This window comes from Cryptomeria japonica, chromosome 7, assembly GCF_030272615.1.
Source record: "Cryptomeria japonica chromosome 7, Sugi_1.0, whole genome shotgun sequence".
Lineage (NCBI taxonomy): Eukaryota > Viridiplantae > Streptophyta > Pinopsida > Cupressales > Cupressaceae > Cryptomeria > Cryptomeria japonica.
Genome location: NC_081411.1, coordinates 654,883 through 680,776, shown reverse-complemented (window position 1 = coordinate 680,776; position 25,894 = coordinate 654,883). Strand labels below are relative to the sequence as shown.

At 39.2% G+C, this 25,894-nt stretch overlaps 1 protein-coding gene across 1 annotated transcript in view; it reads left to right on the top strand.

The window, feature by feature from the left end:
- Positions 1-25,894, top strand: part of LOC131029414 (probable adenylate kinase 6, chloroplastic) — a 63,370-nt gene that overhangs the window by 12,769 nt on the left and 24,707 nt on the right. The window contains exon 2 of the mRNA XM_057959889.2: positions 21,587-21,727. Coding sequence (XP_057815872.2) covers positions 21,587-21,727 — 141 coding nt within the window. The remainder of the gene's footprint in view (positions 1-21,586; positions 21,728-25,894) is intronic.

Sequence of the window (25,894 nt, the reverse complement as noted above, 5' to 3'; positions counted from 1 at the left end):
CTAGACTGTAAAGTTTATTCAATTGCAATAAAAGAACATATTATATATGTGAGAATTTTATATGATTATATTGTCTAATAATCTGATTATTTTGTTGCAGGCAGAAGGAGAGAGATCATTAATATTTTTCTTTGTCTTCTCCAAATGATTCATGTCGGGCTTTATATGTTTTAGAAGACCGGTCAATAGATGTCTTGACCGGTCATGTCTTTTAGACATGACCGATCAAGGCACCTATCGATCGGTGCACATCCTGATTTTGGTTATGTTTGGTAACTAACATTAATACTTAACAATCGGTTGAAACGGTGTTAGTTATGATGCTTTGTTAATGGCCCGAATAAATGTTTATCCCGATAACAGATAGCATTACATATGCTATCGGGTTAATACCCCAATAGCATATTAATGCCGATTCATAAATGAATCGACATTAATATGTTATCGGGTTACTAGCCCGATAGCATTTAGATTGACGCTTAACTATGTTAAGCAAGTCGTTGATCTAATCCATATTTATACAATGTCAATATCATGATCAATGTTACAATCTAATAAACATATTCAGTTCGGAAAGCATAAATCAGATAATCTAATAGCATAGATGAGTAAACCAAAACAGAATAGAGGAGATTAAAGGGTTAGGAAAGTCTTATCTTGCAGAAGCTACTAATGCATTAACATAGACCCCCATTCCAAAAATGGAAACAACAAGAATCCCTAAAAATTAGGAAAAACTTTCTAAAAATAGCCTCTTTGGGGATCGTTCTCAAAGTGCCAAAAACGAAACTTCCTAAAAAATAGGAAAAAGCAAAAGCAAAACTTTCCAAAAATAGACAGTTGTCCAAATTAACCCAAATCAATTGCATTTTTCGTCCTTCAGACTCCCTAAGCACATTGATGGCGTCAAGACACCGTTTTGACCATGATTTCCTCAATTGACTTCAACTCCTCATTGCAAAAAGACTAGTGATTAGCAGTTGCGACGCCAAGGCAAAAGCAACGAAAACAGGCGGTCTCCATTTGTAATGGGGCGATGTGTGAAAAAGGTCACAACACTACCACATTAGGGGATAAGGGACACATTCTTCTAGAAGAAAGCTCCATATGACATGTGTCTTTCTTTTATTTGCTCTTGTTGGATAACTATTGTAAACCCTAGTTAGGGTATATGTGTTTTGATCTCAACCATTGATCTATATTTGATCTGGGCCTTTCACTCATTTTAAGACTATATAAACCCCTCTTCTCTCATTTGTTCGAGAGAGATTAGTGAAATTGTTGCTTAAGTCTATTAAGATAATAAAGTTCTTTTGCATTGCTTTGAATCTCTATGTTATCTCATAGTTGCATGGTTTCATATTTTCTTCAGCATAGAATAGAATTTTCTTTATAAAATTATTAAATGAATGCAAGATTTGATAGTATTGGTTGGTGAAATTGTTGCTCATACTTTTGATGAACATATGATTTTTGTTCATTGTGCAAAGTTAGCTTGAGCATATTTTGTGGATGTTTAACTTCTACCTTTGGATAAGTATTGTTCATTCTGATGGTACTATTCATGGCATGAAAATTTTAAGCACAACCCTTGAAGATTGCAGCCACTTTGTTTAGTTGTTTAAGTTGGCAAACCAAAGCATTGTTTAGTTTCACCCAATCACTACTGTCTCTTAAATTCCTAGGAATAGTATAGAATTCCTGAATCCTTTTCCTTTTTACCTTTTTTGAAATCCAAAATTAGAAAACCCCCCAAAAAAGAGTTTTCATAGCTGAAAATCTTCATTGTGAATGAAATTTGCAAGTCCCCCTTGGATTACCAACAAACATCACTGAATGAGCTATATCCAACATTAAAGTCGCTAGTTTGTAGTAAAAACATTGGAATCGCCATATGATCTTCTTTGCAATCTTAGCATATGTAGTGATTTTATTGAAGAGAGGATAGAGTGTCTTTTGGGCATCTTTATCCTGTGTTCGGTGTGTCATAAAACACACACCAACAAGAAGGATGCTCATTGAAAAACAACAATAATCACAAGCACATGGCCATTATTGGTTGTTGCTAGACTTTTTAAAAGTACTTTCCTGCAAAGGTAAGAGGGGCCTTTAGTGGATGAAGAACAAAAATTCATTATGGATGACATTAAAATCTATTGTTAGGAGTATGGATCTCTTACACCATAGATCCAAGCATTAAAGACACTAACCATTTTTGTCAATCTCAATGTCGAATGGGCTGAGAAATAAACAAAGGCCCATACTTAACCAACACAATAGAAAATTGTAGCATTTGCTAGGGAAATTAACTCTTCCCAGTTTTGATGGTTCTAACAAGAGTACAAAAAAAGATTGGATTCAAAAACCACATAATTATCTATCACTCAGGCCAATGTTTGAAGAGGCAGCCATCAAGTTCACCACCGTACACTTTAATGGAATTGCACTCGAACGATGGTACTATGGATTGATTACCTAGGGTCATAGTCTCATGATCTCATCAACAAGTATGATGCATTTAGTGAAAGGCTGTCCAAACAATTTGACAGAAAGGATCTCGACATCCACTTAAGAGAATTGGCCCAATTGAAGCAAATCAATTTTGTCGGAGTTATGGAATGAAATTTCATAAATCTTAGTCATGGTTCTTGATGTCTTGGAAAGGAGACCTATAATGCTATTTATAGAAGTGTTAGTCGAACTTCTCATGGGTTAGTTAAAGCCTTTGTGTGACCATCACTTCAAGAGGCTATCAAAGGTGCTTTAACCTTGAAAACTTATGTTCCAATAAGTTTCAACGCAATCCGGTTCATTCTGTGAAGCCTTTTCAGAATGGAATTACTTAGCCACAAATCCTGCCGCCTTGTAGAGATGAAGAAACAGAGAATGAACTAAGTTTAAAGAATCTATGTGTTACCTACAAGGAACCTTGTGAACTAGGTCACAAATTGTAATGTCCCCACTTTAGCAGTTGACCAAGTGTGTGTGCGTTAGCCTTGTTCTACATGGTCCCGAGGGCTAACGAAGGGTTTAAGGGGATCCTGGAGTGTTTTGACCTAGTCATTTCCAGTTTGGGCCAAAACGAAGTTGATTTACTCAGTTTCAGGCATACTATTTTTAGTAAGTCAGCAGGACATAGTGGAGGCCAGTTTTGGTGTTTGGATTTGATACTCCTCGGTGAGAGCTTTCCGACGAGCTATCACTCGCATTATTCAGAGTCCGATTGCTAATACATTTTACTGCCTAAAGTTTTATTAAAGTAACATTTAATTTAATTGTAAAATATTAAAGTGTTACTCTAATATTTATTTTATGGGGATCGGTACCCAAGGGAGACAAGTGAATATTTTAATATATGTTTTATATTGCTCATCTTTTATCCCACATTGCCCATGAGAGTTGAGTGGACCCTTGGAAAAAGAATAAAAGAAAGCATTTGTGGCTTCATTAGACATGTTGAATATGAAAAGAATTGGTATGTGTGAGTTGCAGATCCGTTCTTGGCATTAGAGGACGTCTATCCTCTCTTGTGACATTCTAGACGTGATTCCCTTGGGGTTTGGCCTTTGGAATCCATTGCTATTAGCTTCATTATCAGGTAGATTGGGTGCATTTCCAGCTACAGGCAGATTTAATGTTTGTTCATATCTTCTTCCCTACTTGTCCGATGCTTATGCCATTTTGAGGAGATGATTTTATGAAGATATTGGACCTGTTGAAGACAAATTAATATTGCTGCAACACTATTCACGTGGGTACTATTCACGTGGTTACTATTCACGTGGGTACTATTCATGTCACTGTAGCAGCAAGATTGAAAATGATTGTTGGAGTATTATGTCAATAATGCTGGAATAATTACTGAGTTGATAATCTGCCATGTATTTGATTTTATTAAAATCTGAAAATAACATCTTCTCAGCAGTAGTTCAATTTTCAGTTTGCATATTATTGTAGTTTCATTCTTGTCCATATTCTGTGATTTCAATTCCATGTAAAACAAACCAACATTTCATTTCCGGAGCCATAAGGGAATTTAAAACATTAAACGGAGAAATAAGGAGTTGGATGCAAACTGTTTGATAAAATTCCTAAGAGCAATTGGTATGGTTTTTGGGCATTCCGGGGTGTCCATTACAGTGGTATCAGAGCTATAAGTCCTGCCATCCTGTGGAGGTCTTATAGAGACTTTGGAATAGCCGGATAGAGGGAAAAGTGTTTGACGAAATATCAAAACACTAAAACCAGAAATTAATGAATTAAAAAACATGCTAAGCATGTATGTTTAAGCATGCAACAGGGGCCTTATAACTTCCGCCATACCAAAGCAAGACAAAACAAAAATTTGAACTCATAGAGCGAGCAATCTAGTTCATTCGTGCAGGTGGACATAGAATCCATTCATACAGACATAGAGGAGATATTCTTTGATCAGGACAGCAGTATGGGTGACTGAGATGATAGGAATACCGGTCCAGATCAGGGGGAGGTAATGTTCAAACAGTTACTGGGTACGTTAGAGCAAGGGCAGCGTATGCAGCAAGAGTAGAATAGACGAATGGACATGATGTTGCAGCTTATGGCTAGACAGATGGGCGTCAATATTAATCCAGGTGATGCCAACAATGGAAACAATAACAATGGGGGAAACGATAACAATAGGGGCAATGATAATAATGGAGGCCGAGGCAACAACAATGGCCCTGAGAATAACATTCATGGTAATAATGGACATGGCAACAATGGGAATGAGGCGGATAACTTTAGACACGTTGCACGCCCAGCGCAAATAGCGAGCTCGAGACCTCTTCTACCCACCTTCCCACCTAGGGATCCGGTTCAACCAGTGAACGAACCGCAGATTACTGAGTTACAGGGTCAGTTCAGGAGGGACTAGGAGGCCAGTGGACCTGAGTTTCAGGCAAATATTTCCCTCAGAGATTATATGGACTTGAGGATGAGACATATGCCTAGAGCAGGAGGGAGGAATCAAAATTTTGAGCTGAGAAAGAAAGTTGGAAAACTTTCCTTGCCTTATTATGATGCTTCAGGGAAGATGACCGCATGAGCTTGGGTGCAGAAGGTAGATACATACTTGCAGCTAAATCCTATGCTTGAGGAGGAGGCTATCAAGTATGCGGCTATGCATTTGGACGGTGTTGCGCATGAATGGTGGCATCATGGCATGGTGACTCTGGGGCATAATCAGATTACATCCTATGAGGAATTCACATAAAGATTGATTGAGAGATTTGACACTAGGGATCTGTTGACGTGTATTTTGTACACCATCATACACAGAATAAAATACCTAAAGGCATCTTATCCTCTCTTGAATAAAGTCTCTAACTGCTGAAGATTCGCATGAAGGATCAGTTAGGATGACTGCAATGTTCTGGTTAGTAGGGTCTCTACGTGTGGATAAACTCCAGTGGTATGATGTGATTTGCTGGAATCACAAGGGGACTTACATCTGATGATTGAACTTCCGATTTGCTTTGCTGGAACACAGGCTCTTACTGGCTTAGATTTGAAAAAATGGAAAAAGGATGAGGGCGAAGAGAAGATCTAATCCTAATACTAAGAATGTAGGAGCAATGATTTGATTTTTGATGAAACTCTAACTAGGTCTTGTTTTGACATCAATGGACCATCTCCACAAGGCTAGTGCGATCTTCTAAGGGAAGCTTTATGATGTTCGAATCATCACCGCAGGCATAGACACCATCAAGTTGATGCATATCAATGAAGAAGCGACAAATTGAAATTGAGCTTAAGCTGAATGATTCTAGTTGACTACACAAGGCAAGTCTGCAATCAACAAACTGCTAGTAGTATGGATATACGAATTCCACCATTAATCAATCGCATTTCCTCCATTCATCTAATCATCTACCATCTAGGATTGAAGACTCAACAAGAAACCATGCAAATTGCAAGAAACGACACACTTCACCATTACTTCAATGAAAATGGAGTTTATTTACAATCAATGGCAACAATTTCTTGCCTTGTCCTCCTATTCTACTCTAATTACTATTCTATCAATTTCTAACTACTCTCTATCTACTAACTGCTTTCTATTATTTACAACTCTCTCTCATTAGCCTTTACAAAATGAAATGCCAGGGCTTATATAGTGCCCTCAATACAATTCGATGGCTTAGATCCATTCGAGATCAATGGCAAAGATTTTACAATGAAAACCCTAATTAGGGTTTGTTACAACCATTACATAACATTTAATGCTTGACCAATGATAAAATTGTATTGCTTGGACACATGTCCTCTCTGGAAAAATCGACCAATGGATAGCCGGGGTAGGTACATCGAAGTTTGTGCCACCTTCCATGAGTTAGGTACATTGAATCTGGACATGCTGAGGTGGACCTATCCGACTGGAGAAGTGATGACTAGGATGCCACCTCGTCTGACACTTGGTTGATACTCAATTTGGTAGCGTTTAGAAGTTATCTTTGATTAACTCTTCTAAAATTGTTTGCTTCTTCAACGAGCCCTTGTCCTAACTCCATGTGTCCTTGATGTGTAGGATGATGATGTACCTCGCCTTGGAACGCTGGATTGAAAGAGGTCGCCTTTGTCCTGGCTTGATCGTCCCGGCGAAGACCGTCCTTGATCCGACTTGATTTTCCTTGATGAGATCTCCATTTGATGCCTACACAACATTTCAAAATTAGTAACATGATTTTGCAATGAATAGCATAGATTAAATTAATTTTTAGGAAACTTCATAATAAATCCTTGAGTTATTATTTCCTAAAAAACGATTGAGCTATTACAATTCAAAATTCAAAATTCAAAATTTGAAGGCCATAACGATCAACAATCAAAATCAAAACAATAAATCCATATCGCCATACCTCACTTGAGAGCTAACTCTAGCATGCAAAACAAGGAATTTGCCTAGGCAAAATTAACGTTAGAAGCCTTTTCCACGTGATCTTCAAGGATAAGGAACGTCCTCTTTATCAATTCGCCACCCTTGGAGTCTTTGATGTGTTCTTCAATGTCCTTGGCAAGTTCGCCTAACTTGAAACTCGAACTCCTTTGATAATGCTTGTGCCTTCCTATTGATAAGACTCGCACCTTGAACACAATTCGCACCTCCTTTTGAATGATAATTTCGCACTTCCTTTGTATACTCCAAATCGCATATGAAAAGATGATAAATGATGATGTGAAAATGAAATAAACTACTCCTCCTTTATAGGCGCTCACCTTCATATTGACCCTAGGCCGACTTTGGTGAATAAGGCAAATTTAAAATAAACTTAAAGGCCGACCTTTGTAAAATGAAACAAATTTTAAATCAAGCGCCCCATTTTATTTATAATTAATTAATTTAATGCCTATAATTTTAAATAAACTCGATTTTTAAAAGGCAAAAATTAATTAATAAAGACCCATGCGCTAATGTTAAATGCTAACTTTAATTGGATTTCAAATTTATCGATTTTTTCCTAGCATTTAATAAAATCTAAAGAATGTTTTAGCGCCAAATTTGGAAGAGGTAAGGACACAAACCTATCGCTCTGGTCCCTTGGTGAGGGACAGGAGCGAACTTCATGCTCTGGCCAACATTTGCTATCTCTCAAGCTTTACTCCTTGTTCATCACCTTGCAAATGATATCCTTGATCTTGCGAACCTTGACTTTGACGTGATCTTGAAGGAAAACGAATGATTTAATGAAAATCGCCCTGGTCCCTTGATGAGGGACAGGAGCGATATAGCTTACTTGTTCAAATTGATAGTCTTTTGACGTTTGAAACCTTTACATATCGTTTTCTTAAGACACCTTTGATACTTTGCAACTTCGTATAATCCTGACTTGGCATGATTTTTGCATGAATTGGCAATTATGGTGAATATCGCTCTGGTCCCTGCCTGAGGGACAGGAGCGAACTTCAATGTCCTGGGCTCATGCTTGCTTCCATCAACTTGTAGTTACTTTCATAATGTAGAATGAGGTCCCTTTGATCCCCTTGGACACTTGATACTTGTTAAACCTTCAAAATCTAGGCCCTTATGAAAATTTCGCTCTGGTCCCTGGCTGAGGGACAGGAGCGGATTTGTACTTGTAGGCTCCATCACATTTTGCCAACTTCAAAATTTATCTTCAATGGATTCGTAATGTATCTTTTCATTCATCCATGGCTTGGAATTCATTGTAACTTGGCAAGAAATTTGTCTAAGGTAAAAATCGCTCTGGTCCCTGACTGAGGGACAGGAGCGCCCAGGCTAATATAGGTCCCATTTGGTGTCTTGCAATCTTCAATTTTGTCTTCAGCGAATCCGTAACACCGTCTTTGCTTGCCTCAAACCCTAAACTTGCTTGATCTTTGCCCAAAACATGCCTTATAAGGAATTTCGCTCTGGTCCCTAACTGAGGGACAGGAGCGATTTTGCATTTTGGTCTATTTTTCCTCATGTTTGTGCCTTCAAATTATATTCAACTGGTAAAAAGCACTTCCTTGGTTCTCCTCAAGTCGTCAAATCGTTCAAATCTTTCAAGGACAAGGAAATTTTGGATTTCAAGCTCCGGTCCTTCAGTGAGGGACAGGAGCGATTTTTGCCCTCCAGGCCCAAATGCTTCACTTTTCACCATGAAATGTCTTTGCTAGGGAAGATATCATCCTGCCTCATGCCATGAATAAAAGTTAATGTCCAAAAAAAGGTCTAAAATTGTGCATATAAAGAAAATCGCTCTGGTCCTTCAGTGAGGGACAGGAGCGAATTTGACCTTCTAGGCAAAAACTTCATCATTTCATTGTTTTTGATCAAGTCTGGATGCTCTATCATGCTCATTTCGTCCTTCACCATGCCTTTGATGTCTCAATTCGTCCAAACACGGTCAGGAATGGCTCAAATAAGTATTATCGTCCTGGTCCCTTGGTGAGGGACAGGAGCGCTTCGCCTTGGTCCTCCTGAGAGGGACAGGAGCGAAATTCGCTCTGGATCCTCAGTGAAGGACAGGAGCGAAATTTGACTTTTCGAACTCTCTATCAGGATAACTTTTATGGAATATAACATTTCCTTCTATGTTTCTTCTTTCTTATACTTTAAGTTATATTCCATATATACTTTCAGGATGTTTGAGAGTGGTTTCGGACCTCCAGGAGTTATATTCCAAAATCTAGCTTTTTGAGGTTTTTTAGTTTCCAGACTTAGTCAAATTTCAGGATCAGGACATTCAGACTTAGCCAAATTTTCAGGACATTCCAGACTTAGCCAAATTTCAGGATCAAGACATCACTCAAGCCGGACTTGCTTATCCATGTGATCACCTGGGCGACACTCAAAATGCAAAGGCTAACTAACAAAACCCTAAGAGACCAAAAAACAAACCCTAAAAGGCAAAAAACATGGGTCCCCATTTGCAATGGGGCGATGTGTGAAAACGTCACAACATCTAGCGCCACCTTGAATAAATGTTCCTGAAACATTTCAGAGATAAAGACTCAATCGACACCTAGAACCTCCGGAAAATTCAACCTAGCTCATCAGGAGATTAGAAAATGTACTCAAAGTGGAAGGAGAATCTTTAACCAAATCCAGACACTTAGTCTTTGATTACCCAGGTGTGTGCAAGTGTATTCATTCCTCTCGACAAGACAATTATAACCTTCAGGTTCCCCTATGATTAGCTACGTAGTTTATCTGAACTTCAAAAGCATCCTGGATAGAGCCTCGCTGCCAACCAGACGTCCATAGTCCCGACGAGGTTATCGCCGCAAGCTCACGAACATTACTCCATTGCCAGCCAGGCGTCTATAGCCTCGATGGAGTTATCCGTATATTCCCTTTAGCCAATTTTGATATTTCATTTCATTTCATTTTTTTTTTTTTTTCATTTTTCTCTTTCATTTTCTCTCTTTTTTTTCCTTTTGATATTGCTTTTTCACTCCGTCAATTCCTTTGGCTCGTAAGCAGTAAAGCTTACTAGGGTTTGAGGATTGCGGTGGTGCTGAAGTCAAACTTTAGATTTTTCACCAATCACAGCTTTGCCTGAAAACCATAATGACTCGGAGTCTATTAATGTGTGAAGATATAGTAATCAACAGATGTCGGCATCAAGACACAGAAAATGATTCCCTTCCAAGTCAAATACATGTCCTGATTAGATGATAAAGCTGAAGAAGAACAACCTCGGATTCCAAGCACTTCATGAATAGATATCTAAGAAATGAGTCTAACATAAGACCTAGGATATTGCCAGTGTGCGGGCAACAACACAAACACCTTTCTCACAAGATGGAGGCTCCCACTCAAGACACCTAAACTAAAGCAAACCGACCGACAAACCGACTCAAAGCAAACTAAACTAAAACGCACACCAAAAGCAAACTATCTAAAGAAAGCAAACAACTAAACTACCTGAGCCACGCTAGATCATGAGTCAAATGACTCAAGGCAAATTAAGAACAAGGCTCAAAAGACCTCTAATCTAAAAACACGAAAAGAAAACCTACTCTAAACCTATATACAAGAGTCCTAGACTCGACACGACTCAAAGAAGCAAAATATATACATGACTTTACATGATTTCTCAGGTTGTGCAACAGGAGCATGGCAAACGTGATGGTTCTCAATCGGGCAAATTCATCCTTAAACACAGAAAGGCAAACTCTCACCATGCATCTCTCATACTCAGGCAAGTTTTCACTCAAAATGATCAACTGAGGTAATTCGTTAGGACCATGATCAATCCAGATACAAGTTGTTTTCCCAAAATCCCCATAATCAAAATCATAATAACTTTCAAGGCTAGAATTAAGGAAAGAGACAACCTGGCATGTTTCAGGCTCAGACGGAACTGCATTGTCGGAAGTGAGGTCACCAGCTGATTCAGGAGGTCGCCATTGATGATGAACTATTCCACGAGCATTCGCAATATGTTGATCTTGATTAGGAAGTTCCTCTTGAAACAAGCTCAACGCCCCTTTGAATAGCTCAAGATTCTCTGTTTTCATTGAGGTATCTTGCATAAACCAGGCATCTTCATGAAATTTTGTTAGCATATCTTCAAAAATGAGAGTCTCCTTGATGGATTGAGCTTCAAACATCTCCTCTAGTCTATCAAAGATAATCTCTTGTGGCCTTTCTTCTTCAAGCTTAGTCTCAGGAGGTCGGAGTTGATGATGGATCATATCACTCACAATAACTTGCTTATCTAGAAAAAAATTTGACAGTGATTCCATTTATGTTTCCTCTACAAGATCCTTCAATGATTCCTCAAATAGCATAATGGTGATGAAACCCTCAAGCGCCCCTTTGAATTGTTCTTCATATCTGGGCTCACTTATAATGATCTGTGATTCTTCATTCAATATCTCAACTTGATTGTCTTCTTCAATGAGAACATTTGAAACCTCCTGCAATTCAATCTCAAGGATCTCCATTTGTAGCATAAGTGAGAATTCTTTAAGGAATGAGTCGTCCTCTTCTTTAATTGCTTGTTCAACTCCTAGATCTTCCTTTGTTATTGTTAGAGTATCTTCAACTGATTCTTCAACTTTTGTTTCATGGTATTCTTTTTCAGGTGCAAGGCATGGTGAGCTATCCATTGTAATACATTGATCATCAGGTGCACTAGTATCGTCAACGTACACTTGATCCTTCTCACATTCAGATGCTGGAGCAATGTCCTTTTCATAGGTTCTCCTGAATTCGGCTGCGAGATGTGCACCCCAAGATCTGTTAATAATACACTCTTCCTCGGACAAAGTTGGTATTCCAAACTGGTTTCTGACTTGATTGATAGCCATTTCACATACTGAGCAAGTAAATTCGGAGTGAGGTGAGTTGTGAATTCTACACCACAATGGTAGCAATATGTTCTCCAAACGCATTTCACCATCCACAATGAGCTGACTCTCGATCATCCACATGAAGCTTAGAAGAGGATCTTTGGTTTCTGGGACACTGAAGTTGCCTTCTTCTGTTTCTGGCCTAGGGACATCCCAAAAGAAGATTTTTCCCTGCGCTGCCAATTCCATCCTTGATAAGTACTTCAAGCAATGCATCTCATCATGTTCCTCTGTCTCGTGAACTCGACACTGCCTTGGTCTTGCAAACTCGGACAATTTGCGTGGATAAAGTTGTGTATCTAACCTCCACCAAAGTTCAGGAAAATCAACTTGTTGCTCCTCGTGAAACTGTTGTCGCTCCATTGAGAAATCTTTTCTTTTTTGATTTTTTGATTTTTTTATTTTTTATTTTTTATTTTTTTCAATTTTCTGGTTTTTCACTTTTTTTTGGATTTTCTGGAATAAGAGAGATCTTGAATATCTCGGATTCAACTTGTATGTTCAATTGGTTCCAGCTTGATTCTTTCTTGCATAAGTCCAACTGACGACCCAACGATCACCTTCCGTCGAGTGTTTGAGAAAAAGCTTTCCACTGATCTTCCTTGGATTCAAGAGTTCGTATTCGCTCACTTTTCGTCTGCTTCAATTCTGTCGAGCGTGGAGGAAGGTAAAAAGCTCTGGAAAATTTCTTCAAATGCGATGTGACTTGACAAGATCGAACTTTCAAATGCTCAACCCTCCTTCTAGCGCCAATTCTGTTGACATGTATTTTGTACACCATCATACACAAAATAAAATATCTAAAGGCATCTTATCCTCTCTTGAATAAAGTCTCTAACTGCTGAAGATTCGCATGAAGGATCAGTTAGGATGACTCCAATGTTCTGGTTAGTAGTGTCTCTACGTGTGGATAAACTCCAGTGGTATGATGTGATTTGCTGGAATCACAAGGGGACTTACATCTGATGATTGAACTTCCGATTTGCTTTGCTGGAACACAGGCTCTTACTGGCTTAGATTTGAAAAAATGGAAAAAGGATGAGGGCGAAGAGAAGATCTAATCCTAATACTAAGAATGTAGGAGCAATGATTTGATTTTTGATGAAACTCTAACTAGGTCTTGTTTTGACATCAATGGACCATCTCCACAAGGCTAGTGCGATCTTCTAAGGGAAGCTTTATGATGTTCGAATCATCACCGCAGGCATAGACACCATCAAGTTGATGCATATCAATGAAGAAGCGACAAATTGAAATTGAGCTTAAGCAGTTTGTTGATTGCAGACTTGCCTTGTGTAGTCAACTGGAATCATTCAGCTTAAGCTCAATTTCAATTTGTCGCTTCTTCATTGATATGCATCAACTTGATGGTGTCTATGCCTGCGGTGATGATTCGAACATCATAAAGTTTCCCTTAGAAGATCGCACTAGCCTTGTGGAGATGGTCCATTGATGTCAAAACAAGACCTAGTTAGAGTTTCATCAAAAATCAAATCATTGCTCCTACATTCTTAGTATTAGGATTAGATCTTCTCTTCGCCCTCATCCTTTTTCCATTTTTTCAAATCTAAGCCAGTAAGAGCCTGTGTTCCAGCAAAGCAGATCGGAAGTTCAATCATCAGATGTAAGTCCCCTTGTGATTCCAGCAAATCACATCATACCACTGGAGTTTATCCACACGTAGAGACCCTACTAACCAGAACATTGGAGTCATCCTAACTGATCCTTCATGCGAATCTTCAGCAGTTAGAGACTTTATTCAAGAGAGGATAAGATGCCTTTAGGTATTTTATTCTGTGTATGATAGTGTACAAAATACACGTCAACAGGATCCCGAGTTACATTTCAAGGAGCTAGCACAGTTAAAACAGTCAGGTTCTGTGGATGCTTGCATCGCCGAGTTTCAGCGTTTGTCTGTACTTGTTACTGATATCTCTCCTAGGAGATTGGTGGTGTTATTTTGTGATGGGCTTGCTGATCCATTACGTGGTTGGGTGAAGGGACATGAGCCACTCACCTTAGCAGAAGCAACTAAAAAGGCACGAGATTTAGCCCCTTCGGTATACAAAGGAAAATACCATTCAACAGATTCTTCCTACCGCAAGGACAAAGACAAAAAACCATTTCAAAAAGAGTATAACAAACCCAAAGAAGGATCAAAAGGACTAGACAGTGAAACCTTGAATGAACTTCGAAAGAAGAAACTGTGCTTCCAGTGTAGAGAGCCTTGGGACTTATTTCATAAATGCCCTCTCAAGGCTAAGGCAAATCAAATGGAGTATTTTTCAGCTGAGGAGTCAGAGTCAGAGGGGGAGGATCAACACTCCGATTCAGATGAGGGTAACACGATAGAGGAGAGCAACATTCCTAAGGATGATAGATCATTGGCACGCTTGACAGGGGCCCAAAAGGCAATCACATTTAAGGTCAGGGGTACCATCCAGGGGCAGAAAGTGATCTCTCATTGACACTGGGGCTACACATAACTTTATAGATACACAGTTGGTAGCCAAGAGAGGCTTACAGACAGAGGAGCATGATGGTTTTAGAGTCATGGTGGCTAATGGCCAAAAGCTATTATGTACTCAGAAGGTTTCAAATCTTCACATTAGATTTGGAGATGGCTATGAGTTGGAGGATGATTTCTATGTTGTGGACATGGGAGATTACGACGTCATCCTCGGTATGACATGGATGGCATCGCTGGTTGAGTTCACTTTCAACCTAGCGAAGTTGGAAATGAGGTTTCAGCATGAGGGTAGGATTGTTGTTCTCAGGGGACTTTCAGATGGGAGTTGCAGGGTAGTCTCTTTGAGGAGGATGGAGAGACTTTTTTGGCATAATGACATAGAGTGGGCAACAGAGTGCTTAGTTATGCCAACTTCACCAGAGCCTCGGGTGAAGAGTCATCGACCAGATATACAGGAGATTCTTGACAGACATGCCAAGGTTTTCAGTGATATTCCTCACGGGGTTCCTCCTGATAGGGGTGCAGAGCATGTTATTGAGCTCGAGGAGGGAGCCAAACCAGTGATGATCACTCCCTATCGTCATCCTAAGAAACATAAAGATGAGATAGAGAAGGCAATTAAGGAGTTGTTGGAAATGGGGCACATCAGGCCTAGCAAAAGCCCCTTTGCTTCAACTGTAGTTCTGGTAAAGAAGAAGGATGGGACAATGCGCATGTGCATCGATTATAGGGCATTGAATAAGAAAACAATAAAAAACAGATATCCCATTCCTCGGATTGATGAGTTGATTGATGAATTGCATGGAGCATGCTTTTTCACCAAAATAGACTTACGGTCTGGATACTATCAGATCAGGATGAGGGCAGAGGACATTGAGAAAACTGCCTTCCGATGTCACTATGGCCACTTTGAGTTTATGGTTATGCCATTTGGACTAACCAATGCACCCGCTACATTTCAGAGTTGTATGAACCAGGTATTCAGGGAGCAGTTGAGGAGATTTGTCTTGATCTTCTTTGATGACATCTTGGTCTTCAATAAGACCTGGGAGGAACATTCACAGCATTTGGAGGAGGTATTATCTATCCTAGAGAGAGAGTCTTTGTATGCCAAGGAGTCTAAGTGTGAGTTTGGTATGACAGAATTACTATACCTTGGGCATATTATTAGTGCAGATGGAGTTCGAGTAGACCCTGAAAAGATTAGAGCTATAGTTGATTGGCCTACTCCTACGAACCTCACACAGCTTAAGGGATTCTTTGGTCTTTGCGGATTTTACAGAAGGTTTGTTAAGGGTTTTTCACAGACGGCAGCGCCTTTGACAGATCTCACCAAGAAGGGGGCCTTCGTGTGGATAGGGGCAGCACAGAGGTGTTTTGAGCATTTCAAGCAGGTAATGTCTTCATGTCCAATTCTAGCTCTACCAGATTTCACGAAGCCTTTTGAGCTTCATTGTGATGCATCGGGTGATGGGATTGGAGCAGTATTGATGCAGGAGAAGCATCCCATTGCATTCGAGAGTAGGAAGCTCCGGGGAGTTGAGAGGAGTTATTCTGTCTATGACCGGGAGATGTTGGCCATAATGCATGCATTGGCCAAATTCCTATCATATTTGGTAGGTAGGCGTTTTGTGATCAAAACTGATCACAACAGTATTAAATACTTCATGAACCAGCGTGATCTTAATGACCGGCAATAGAAATGGGTTACTAAATTGCAGGCTTATGACTTTGACATAGTGTTTGTCAAAGGTAAGAAAAACGTGGTGGCTGATGCCTTATCTCAGAGACCTCACTTATGTGCTCTGGCAAAGATTTCAATAGATTGGAGAGATCGGATTATAGCAGATTATGTCGGAGATGCTTGGGCTTCTGGATTGTTTCAAGTACTATACAGGAGGATCGCTATGAGGTGATAGATGGATTGATCAGAGTTCAGGACAGGGTTTATTTGATTCCGTCATCACATTTGAGAGAGGTGATACTGAAGGCATTTCATGATGCACCCACAGGTGGGCATCCGGGGATCTTCAAGACCTACAGGCAGATCCGAGAGCGGTTCTCATGTAGAGGGCTCAAGGATGATGTTCAGAGGTATGTCAGGGAGTGTGCGGTTTGTCAACAGAATAAGGGAGAGCACACATTTCTTGCAGGTTTATTACAGCCCTTGCCCATTCCTGATAGGAAATGGGAAAGTATTTCGATGGACTTCATCATTGGTTTACCACGAGTGCAGGGAAGGGATTGCATCTATGTGGTGGTGGACCGCTTGACGAAGTTTGCTCACTTCTTTGCTATTCCGTCCATTTACACAGCAGCACAGGTGGCAGATCTTTTCTTTAGAGAGATATTCAGGTTACATGGGTTGCCCAGATTCATTGTCAGTAATCGGGATAGTAAGTAGTTTTTTGGCAGGAGTTGTTTAGGTTGTGTGGTACAGATCTTACACCTAGCACTAGTTATCATCCGCAGACAGATGGGCAAACAGAGATTGTGAATAAATGGGTGGAGGGATATTTGAGGAACTATGTAACTGCACAACAAAAGGCTTGGGTCAGATGGTTGCATATGGGAGAGTATTGTTATAACACCACTTATCATATGTCCATCAGGATGACTCCTTTCATGGCACTCTATGGTTATGACGCACCTAGCTTCATGGATTTAGTTTTGGGGGACAGCAGAGTGCCCAAAGCCAAAAACTTATTGCAGGATAGTCAGGACATCCTGAAAGTGCTCAAGGTGAATATACAAGAGGCCCAGAATCAATAGAAATTGTACGCTGATCAGCACCGAATGGAGTGCAGTTTCGAGGTAGGGGATATGGTTTACTTGAGGCTACAACCATATAGACAGTCATCGCTCAAGAAGAGCGGAGTTGAAAAGTGAAGCCTAGATTTTATGGTCCCTACAGGGTGATTCGTAGAGTGGGCGAAGTCGCCTATGAGCTTGAGCTTCCAGAGGGCAGTCGGGTGCACAATGTGTTTCATGTGTCTAGGCTTAAGAAAGCCATTGGTCAGAGTGTAGTGCCTTCTGCAGATTTACCCCCTTTGGATGAGGAGAGGAAGCTTGTGTTAGTACCCGAGGCTATTCTGGACACCAGAGAGAGGAAGCTTAGAAACAGGATAGTGAAGGAGTATTTGGTCAGATGGAGAGACCTGCCGGAGGAGGATTCTACATGGGAGAGTGAGCAGGTTATTCAGCAGGCTGGACTGAGATTGCTTGAGGACAAGCAATTTCAAGGGGGGCAGACTGTAATGTCCCCACTTTAGCAGTTGACCAAGTGTGTGTGCGTTAGCCTTGTTCTACATGGTCCCGAGGGCTAACGAAGGGTTTAAGGGGATCCTGGAGTGTTTTGGCCTAGTCATTTCCAGTTTGGGCCAAAACGAAGTTGATTTACTCAGTTTCAGGCATACTTACTATTTTTAGTAAGTCAGCAAGACATAGTGGAGGCCAGTTTTGGTGTTTGGATTTGATACTCCTCTGTGAGAGCTTTCCGACGAGCTATCACTTGCATTATTCAAAGTCCGATTGCTAATACATTTTAATGCCTGAAGTTTTATTAAAGTAACATTTAATTTAATTGTAAAATATTAAAGTGTTACTCTAATATTTATTTTATGGGGGTCGGTACCCAAGGGAGATTTAAGTGAATATTTTAATATATGTTTTATATTGCTCATCTTTTATCCCACATTGCCCATGAGAGTTGAGTGGACCCTTGGAAAAAGAATAAAAGAAAACGTTTGTGGCTTCATTAGACATGTTGAATATGAGAAGAATTGGTATGTGTGAGTTGCAAATCCGTTCTTGGCATTAGAGGACGTTTATCCTCTCTTGTGACATTCTAGACGTCATTCCCCTGGGGTTTGGCCTTTGGAATCCATTGCTATGAGCTTCATTATCAGGCAGATTGGGTGCATTTCCAGCTACAGGCAGATTTAATGTTTGTTCATATCTTCTTCCCTACTTGTCCGATGCTTATGCCATTTTGAGGAGATGATTTTATGAAGATATTGGACCTGTCGAAGACAAATTAATATTGCTACAACACTATTCACGCGGGTACTATTCACGCGGTTACTATTCACGCGGGTACTATTCATGTCACTGTAGCAGCAAGATTGAAAATGATTGCTGGAGTATTATGTCAATAATGCTGGAATAATTAGTGAGTTGATAATCTGCCATGTATTTGATTTTATTAAAATCTGAAAATAACATCTTATCAGCAGAAGTTCAATTTTCAGTTTGCATATTATTGTAGTTTCATTCTTGTCCATATTCTGTGATTTCAATTCCATGTAAAACAAACCAACATTTCATTTCCGGAGCCATAAGGGAATTTAAAACATTAAACGGAGAAATAAGGAGTTGGATGCAAACTGTTTGATAAAATTCCTAGCAGCAATTGGTATAGTTTTTGGGCATTCCTGGGTGTCCATTACACAAATACCTTAGTCAAGGCCAAGTTTGTAATGTCCCCTCTCTGCGCCTAGTCAGCATGGAAGTACCATTAGCCTATTCTGAGTTCCTGTAGGCTAAATGGTTTTGGTTAAGGGACTTTGTGTCTTGGTTGAGATCATGCAAGAGTTTTTGAGCTTTCCGACAAAGTTTTCTATTTTTTGCAGGGAGTTATTTTTATTACTTACTATTTATGGTAAGTCAGTGGGTCACTAGTTTCTTCAGTCAGTGCTGGGTAACTATCTTTGACCTTGGTGAGTTCAAAGGCTTCAAAGAAATATTTGTCCTATTGGCCATTTCAATCTTTTAATGTTGCATTTAAGCCTTTCAGAAAAGTACTCCATGGCCTAGTTGAATAATGTTGTTTGACTTGAGGCTAAAATAATGCCTTAGAAAGTGGACACAAAAGGGAGAAAATGAAATATTTAAAATGCAAAATATTTTAAGAAGTCAAAAAGGGGGAACACCTAGACATGGAGAAGATAAAGTTAAATTCAAAATGACAAAAGAGTGGAAAAACCCTAAAGTTGCCCTAATTCACTTTTTCATTCTTTAAAAGGGAGATTGAGCCTTCATTTGTACATCTTTGTTTTGGTGAATATAATGTTATGTTGCTGGAATTTCTCCAGAGAACAAAAATTGCTGGTTAGAGGACGAAGACCCTCAGCTGAGACACTAGTTTCAGTGGTGAGAGATCCACCCTTACTGGTCATTGCATCAGAGATTGAAGTTTCAGTGATTTTTGGCTTGTTTAGAGATTTTGGTTTGGGAATAATGAAGATTTTCAAGGTTTTCTGATTTGGGTTTCCAGTTTTGGTGTGTGGTTTGAATGTGTGGGGTGGGTTTGGTGATGATTGGTTTCATTTTCTGCTTGCTGGAGTTGATTTTCAGAAAACTGGAAAATGCCCTTCTCTAAGTAGCTGAAGCAAATTTGTGATCTTCTTGAAGGCTGAAGATTATCAATTTGGGTATTACTTCTATTGACTTATCACAGTTGGCCTATTCATTTTGAGCCCTCATTTGCATTGTTGGCAAAGTATAGATTTTTCTAGAGCAAATCACTCCTCAAGGTGGCTGTATTGTTTGCCCTTGGCTGGTGTTTCAGACCAAATTCAAATCAGTCCTACTTGAGGTCGAAAATTTGCATATTGTGGCATCATTATAAGGGGTAATTGCTGGTAAAGTTTAAGAAGCTGATTGCTGTTGGTTGGGCACTTGCATGTGCCCTTTCTTGATCCATTGGAGTGAGTTTACTGCCCTTGTTATGTTCCAATTTATTATCAGGAAATCTGATTTCAGCTGCTTGTCTCTTTGATATTGCTTTGGGCTAACACATGTTTGAAGAATTGAACATCAGTAGTTGTAACTTCTAATATTTCCTATGGTTGTGTATTGGTTAGAGTGATTTTCCTGTTAAGAGCTTTCACATTATTGCATGCATCTGAAGTTAACATTTAGTAGCCAAGCTGCCTTGTTTTCTATATTATTTCCATATAAAAATTAAAAAATCAGTGGTGGCCATTGCAAAGTTTATTATATTTGTGGCCATATTTTCCTTCCTATGTTTTTGAAGAAATTTATAGCTTCAAGATCTCACATTGCATGAATTATAACCAACATTGCCACCTTTCCAGTTAAATCTGAGAAACTCGAATATCTGCCTAACAAAGCTGGACATGACGTCCCACAGAAGCAGCAGACTGTTATTCCTCTTACAGTTGATTCCCTTAAGAGCACAAATGGGCTTAATGAAAAACTGGGAGCAGTAGCTCAATAATTTAACTACAATTTTATTTTGGGTTTCAAAATGATGCTTTGTTTAGTACAGTAGTTTTTAAAACTTTCAGCAGTATTTTGTTCTGATGAACATTATTTGTTAAAAGGGAATCATTTTTGGAACTATTGTTTAGATCCTCTAATATATTCATGTTCAGTTAGTGCTTTTGAAGAACAAGTTGCTGCTGCTGCAGGAAACTATTCATTAATTTTTGGTAACTGGACTCTTCCTAGTTTACTCTCAATATAACTTTTATATAATTTTCTTTATCGATTAAAAATTAAACTGTTGTATCTGAAATAAGGGTGTCATTACAGAGAAGAGATGTGATTGTTGGCCTATGTTTTTCTGGTGCAATGGCATATAACCATTTAATATCAGAATATTTGAAAAAATGAAAAAACTGAGATTATATAATATATAAATATTTTCATGAGATGATGTGGGTGCAAGGTCCTTGTTTCTATATTGGAGTTTCTTGGTGGCTATGCATAAGTGTTAGATCATTGAACCATTCAGCACTTTTTTCTGAAACACTTAACTAAAAATGTGGTAATTGGTTTCCAGGGGAATCTTTCATTTGTCAATTCCATCATAAAGTCGGTGCTCAAATCTGACTTGTTCGTTGTTTGTTTTCAAGAATTTTAAGGTTAATTGCAAATGCTTGAATGCTTAAGAGAGATCGGGTCATTTTTATGAGGCAAAGATACAAATAATTGACTTTCATTTAACCTTTGATGTCGATATGATTTGTCTTAGCCATCATCAACAACATGAAAGAGTTAATTGGGGGATTTTAAGAATTTTCAAAGTTAATGAAATGCTTAGTATGGCAGGAAGGGCGGAGATATTTACAGAGACTTGGATATTGAAGTTGGTGTTTATCGTTTCGCTGTTTGTAAAATTGATGGCTAGATCCAATAGCATTTCTTTAAACTTAAGAAAAAACTGATTTGCAGATCTTATAGAAAGGTCACAATTTTATCGTGTTATCTTTTTGTATAGAATTTGACATGTTTTCTATCCTTTGATTTTACATGTTGTAGCTGGCAAGTTTTGTGAATCAAGGGAAACTGGTTCCAGATGATATAGTTGTGAATCTGCTATCAAAGCGTCTTGAAAAGAGTGCAGCAAAGGGGGAAACGGGATTTATTCTTGATGGGTTTCCAAGAACAACAAACCAGGCTGTAAGCATAGCCAACCTAATTTCATAGTGTTTTTTAATGTTTTTACTTTTTTACACTTTAGTCTAGATAAATCGTATTTATGTTGAAATAGCGTTTCTAAAAATTATTGATGATTCTTGGAAGCCATGAGTGGAGAAATGGAGAAATGGAGAAATTGTCAAGCTTTACGTGGTTATGGGACTAAGTCCTTTGTCAAATGTGAATAAAGCTCAATATTTTACATGGTTTTTGTGATTTAGAAGCTACTTAAGATGCAACTTACAATCGATAATGCATTCAGCTGTGTGAAAAGCATGGGTTACATTGTACTCTAGGTAGTCATAATTGGTGGTCAATGGTAGCTGAGAAAATAACTATCACAAGTGTATGAAAAAAAGAAACATGAGTGGAGAAATGGTCCCCTTTCACATTTTGCCTTCTGTCTAAAATTTAATTTTCCAACATACTTTATACTAAATTGCTGGTTTTGGTTCAGGTTTAGGTTTGAGTTTGCAAGGTAGGTAGGCTTGTGTATTTGAATTTTTTTTGGATTGAGGCTAGCAGGCATACATTAATTAAACCCCCCTTACACTAGCAGGCGTATGTTAATTGACCAATTCTATGGCTAGCACACTGATTAATAAAGAGGGTTATTATGTTTACCCACACATGGGGGTTATATTCCATTGTTGCTTGACTGATTTCATATTGTTATAAACCCCAAACTACTCGGGGCAATTGATGATAGAATCAATTGCCAATCGGAACACACAGTTCGGTCTCACTATAGAAAGGTAGGTGTTGACATGGCTAAAATCGCAGAACTACGACTTCATCTGGCCAATGCAAAATAGAATGCTAAGTATCCTATCCTCTCAAGATAAGGAAATCCCTAATGCTATTTTAAATTGATCAATGGGGGATGACCTCAAGGTTTCGGTTGTCAGGTCTTGACTGCAGGATTACTCAGTGATTGATGTGATTTGCTGGGAGCACAAAGGGTCTTACGTTTTGCAACAAGCTAGTCTGCCACGATTTTCAGACTGCAAAATAAAATCAAAAGGTAAGGGTTCAGGAAGCCTAAGGACAAGGATGATAACAGCTGATGTGGTGGGTAGACAAATTTCGATAAACGAGTTCTTGTTTCGCCAGAGGTACCCTCACAACTAGACAAAAACGGTGCAAGCTCCAAGGGATGGAGGATTTTCAGAATGGAGACACTTGTTGTAGGCACCCAATTCTGGCGCAGCCTAAGACGAACACTTGCAGTTGAACTAAGCACAGTTTTGGGTTCAGACTAACAATGCACGATGACCTATAATCAGCAGACCCCCGATGGTATGAACCAGAAATGCATCAAATACCCCTCTATGCTTCACCATTAAAATCCCTACACTCTAAATTTAACCAGCTGAAAGAAACCATGCAAACAGACTAAAACAAAGACAACAAACACCATATTTCAATGTTCATATATTTGCTTCAGCTGCCATTACAACAATTTCTGCAACATCTCTATGCTATGCCTAAAATCTAACCTATTCTAACCCTTTACAAAAGAAAGGCCTCTGCCTTTTATAGATTTTACAATATGAATCAGAGGCTAGGATGGACTGCATCCAAGTGTCCTGATCTGCCTTAAGAAGCTTGCAGCTTTAACCCATGCCTATTAAAATCTCAATCATCCACCCAACCACCCTCTCAATTGCCTAAAACTGTTTGAATTCAATTTGGGTCTATCCAGTGGTTGGATATAATTGACCACAATTGACCTGTTTCCCCTTTGTTTCAAAATATCTTGAGTGGGGCCCTGTTGTGACCATTTCACACATCGCCCCATTAAAATGGGGACCCCCTCTTTTTGCTCGTTTTTCGCTCGCCTTTCGCTTCGCTTTTTAGGGTTTTGGTAGTAAGTCAGTTGTCTGGATTAGGGTCAAGCCTTAGGGTTCCCGTTTTGATCTTTTCAGGCCAGAGTCCAGTCAGTCTTGAGAGCTTTTTGAGCTTCCTCTCGTAGGATGCAGTTTTGAAGTGAAGTGAATTCGCCAGAGGCTAAGAGCAAAATCGCTCCTGTCCCTCAGTGAAGGACCGGAGCTCGTTTTTCAAAATCTTACTGTCTCTGCAGGATCAAGATGATTTTTAGAGTGGAAGTGGTAAAGGGAGGCATGATCTTTCCGTTGAATATAATTTGAAGAATTTCATGAGCACAAAAATGCCCCAGGAGTAAAAATCGCTCCTGTCCCTCAGTGAAGGACCGGAGCTCAAAATCAAACATTGCCTTGTCCTTGCAGGATTTGAACAACTTGACGATTTGAAGAGATCAAAGGAGATACACTTCATCAGTTGAATATAATTTGGAAACGCGAATGTAAGAAAAAATGGACCAAAATGAAAATTCGCTCCTGTCCCTCAGTCAGGGACCAGGGCGAAATTCAGTGAAGCTCCCGTCCCTCTCCCAGGGACCAGAGCGAAATTCCTCATAGGGCAAAATTTGGGTGAAGATTGAGCAAGTTTCGAGTTTGAAGCAAGAAAGGAGGATGAAATGAACCCGTTGAAGGCAAATTGAAGAGTACAAAACATCAATAGAAGACTCAAATTGGCCTAGGCGCTCCTGTCCCTCAGTCAGGGACCAGAACGATTTTTGCCTTAGGTCAATTTCTTGCCAAGTTTGAACAAACTCCCTGCCAAGGATGAATGAAAAGGTGCACAACAAGATCGTTGAAGATAAGTTTTGAAGTTAGCAAAGTATGATGGAGCCTACAAGTGCAAATTCGCTCCTGTCCCTCAGCCAGGGACCAGGGCAAAATGATGATTATCTTGCCTTCCACTCAAGTTCAAACCATTCCAAGTCAGGATACATGGAGGCAAGGACGTTTTGAAGCGTCTTGACGAAGAACAAAGTTACAAGGACCGCTAAAGTTGAAAGAATTGCACCAAATGTCCAAGATCGCTCCTGTCCCTCAGTCAGGGACCAGAGCAAAATCTTCATGAAGGCTTAAATTTTGAAGGTTTATCAAGTTTCAAGTGTCCAAGAGGGATCAAAGGACCTCATTCTATATTATGAAAGCAATTGCAAGTTGATGGAAGCAAGGATGAGCCCAAAACATTGAAGTTCGCCCCTGTCCCTCAGTCAGGGACCAGGGCGATATTTACCATACTAGCCAAATCCTTCAAAAATCATGCCAAGTCAAGGTTATGCGAGGTTGCAAAGTATCAAAGGTATCTTAAGAAGATGATGTGCAAAGAGGCCAAATGTTAAAAGGTGATCAATTTGAACAAGGAACCTATATCGCTCCTGTCCTTCAGGCAAGGACCAGGGCGATTTTCACAAAATCATTCATTTTCCTTCAAAATCATGACAAGGCAAAGATACACAAGATCAAGGATATCGTTTGGAAGGCAATGAACAAGAAACAAAGGTTACAAAACGAAGAATTTTGGCTAGAACATAGGGATCGCTCCTATCCCTCACCAAGGGACCAAGGCGATATCAACCTCAGGAGCCATTTATTTACGAAATCAAGTCACTCAAGTTCGAAATTCCTTGCAAATATGCCAGTTTCAACGTGGAGATGGAGGTTTTGAACGTAAAACTCAAAAGGATCAAGGCCAAGATGATAGTTCGCTCCTGTCCCTCAATCAGGGACCAGAGCGATAAGGTTTGAATCTTTCCACTTCTCCAAGTTTTGGCGCAAAAATACATTTTTTTGAAATTTATTAAATGCTAGAAAAATCGATACATTAATTGATAGCATTTAAAAATTGCGCATAAACATTAATTAATTAATTTTTGCCTATTTAAAAATCGAATTAATTAAAAAACGATGGCATTTAATTAATTAATTATTATTTTAAATAATAAAAATAGGGCGCTTGGGATTTTAATTCTTTTATTTTATAAAAGTCGGCCTTGGTTTTATTTAAAAAATTGTTTTAAATTACCTCATTTTGGCAAAGTCGGCTTAGAGGTAAATGAGGGGTTAAGTGCCTATAAAGACGAGGTGAAAATTTCATTTTCAAATTATCATTTTATCATTTCTCACATGCGATTTGGAGAAGGCAAAAGGTGTGCGAATTTCTATCCAAAGGAAGTGCGAATTTAGCAAAGGAAGTAGTTCGAAGCATCATTGAAAGGGAGTGCGAATCTTGATTAGAATTAAGGCGAACTTGCCAAAGACATTGAAGATCACA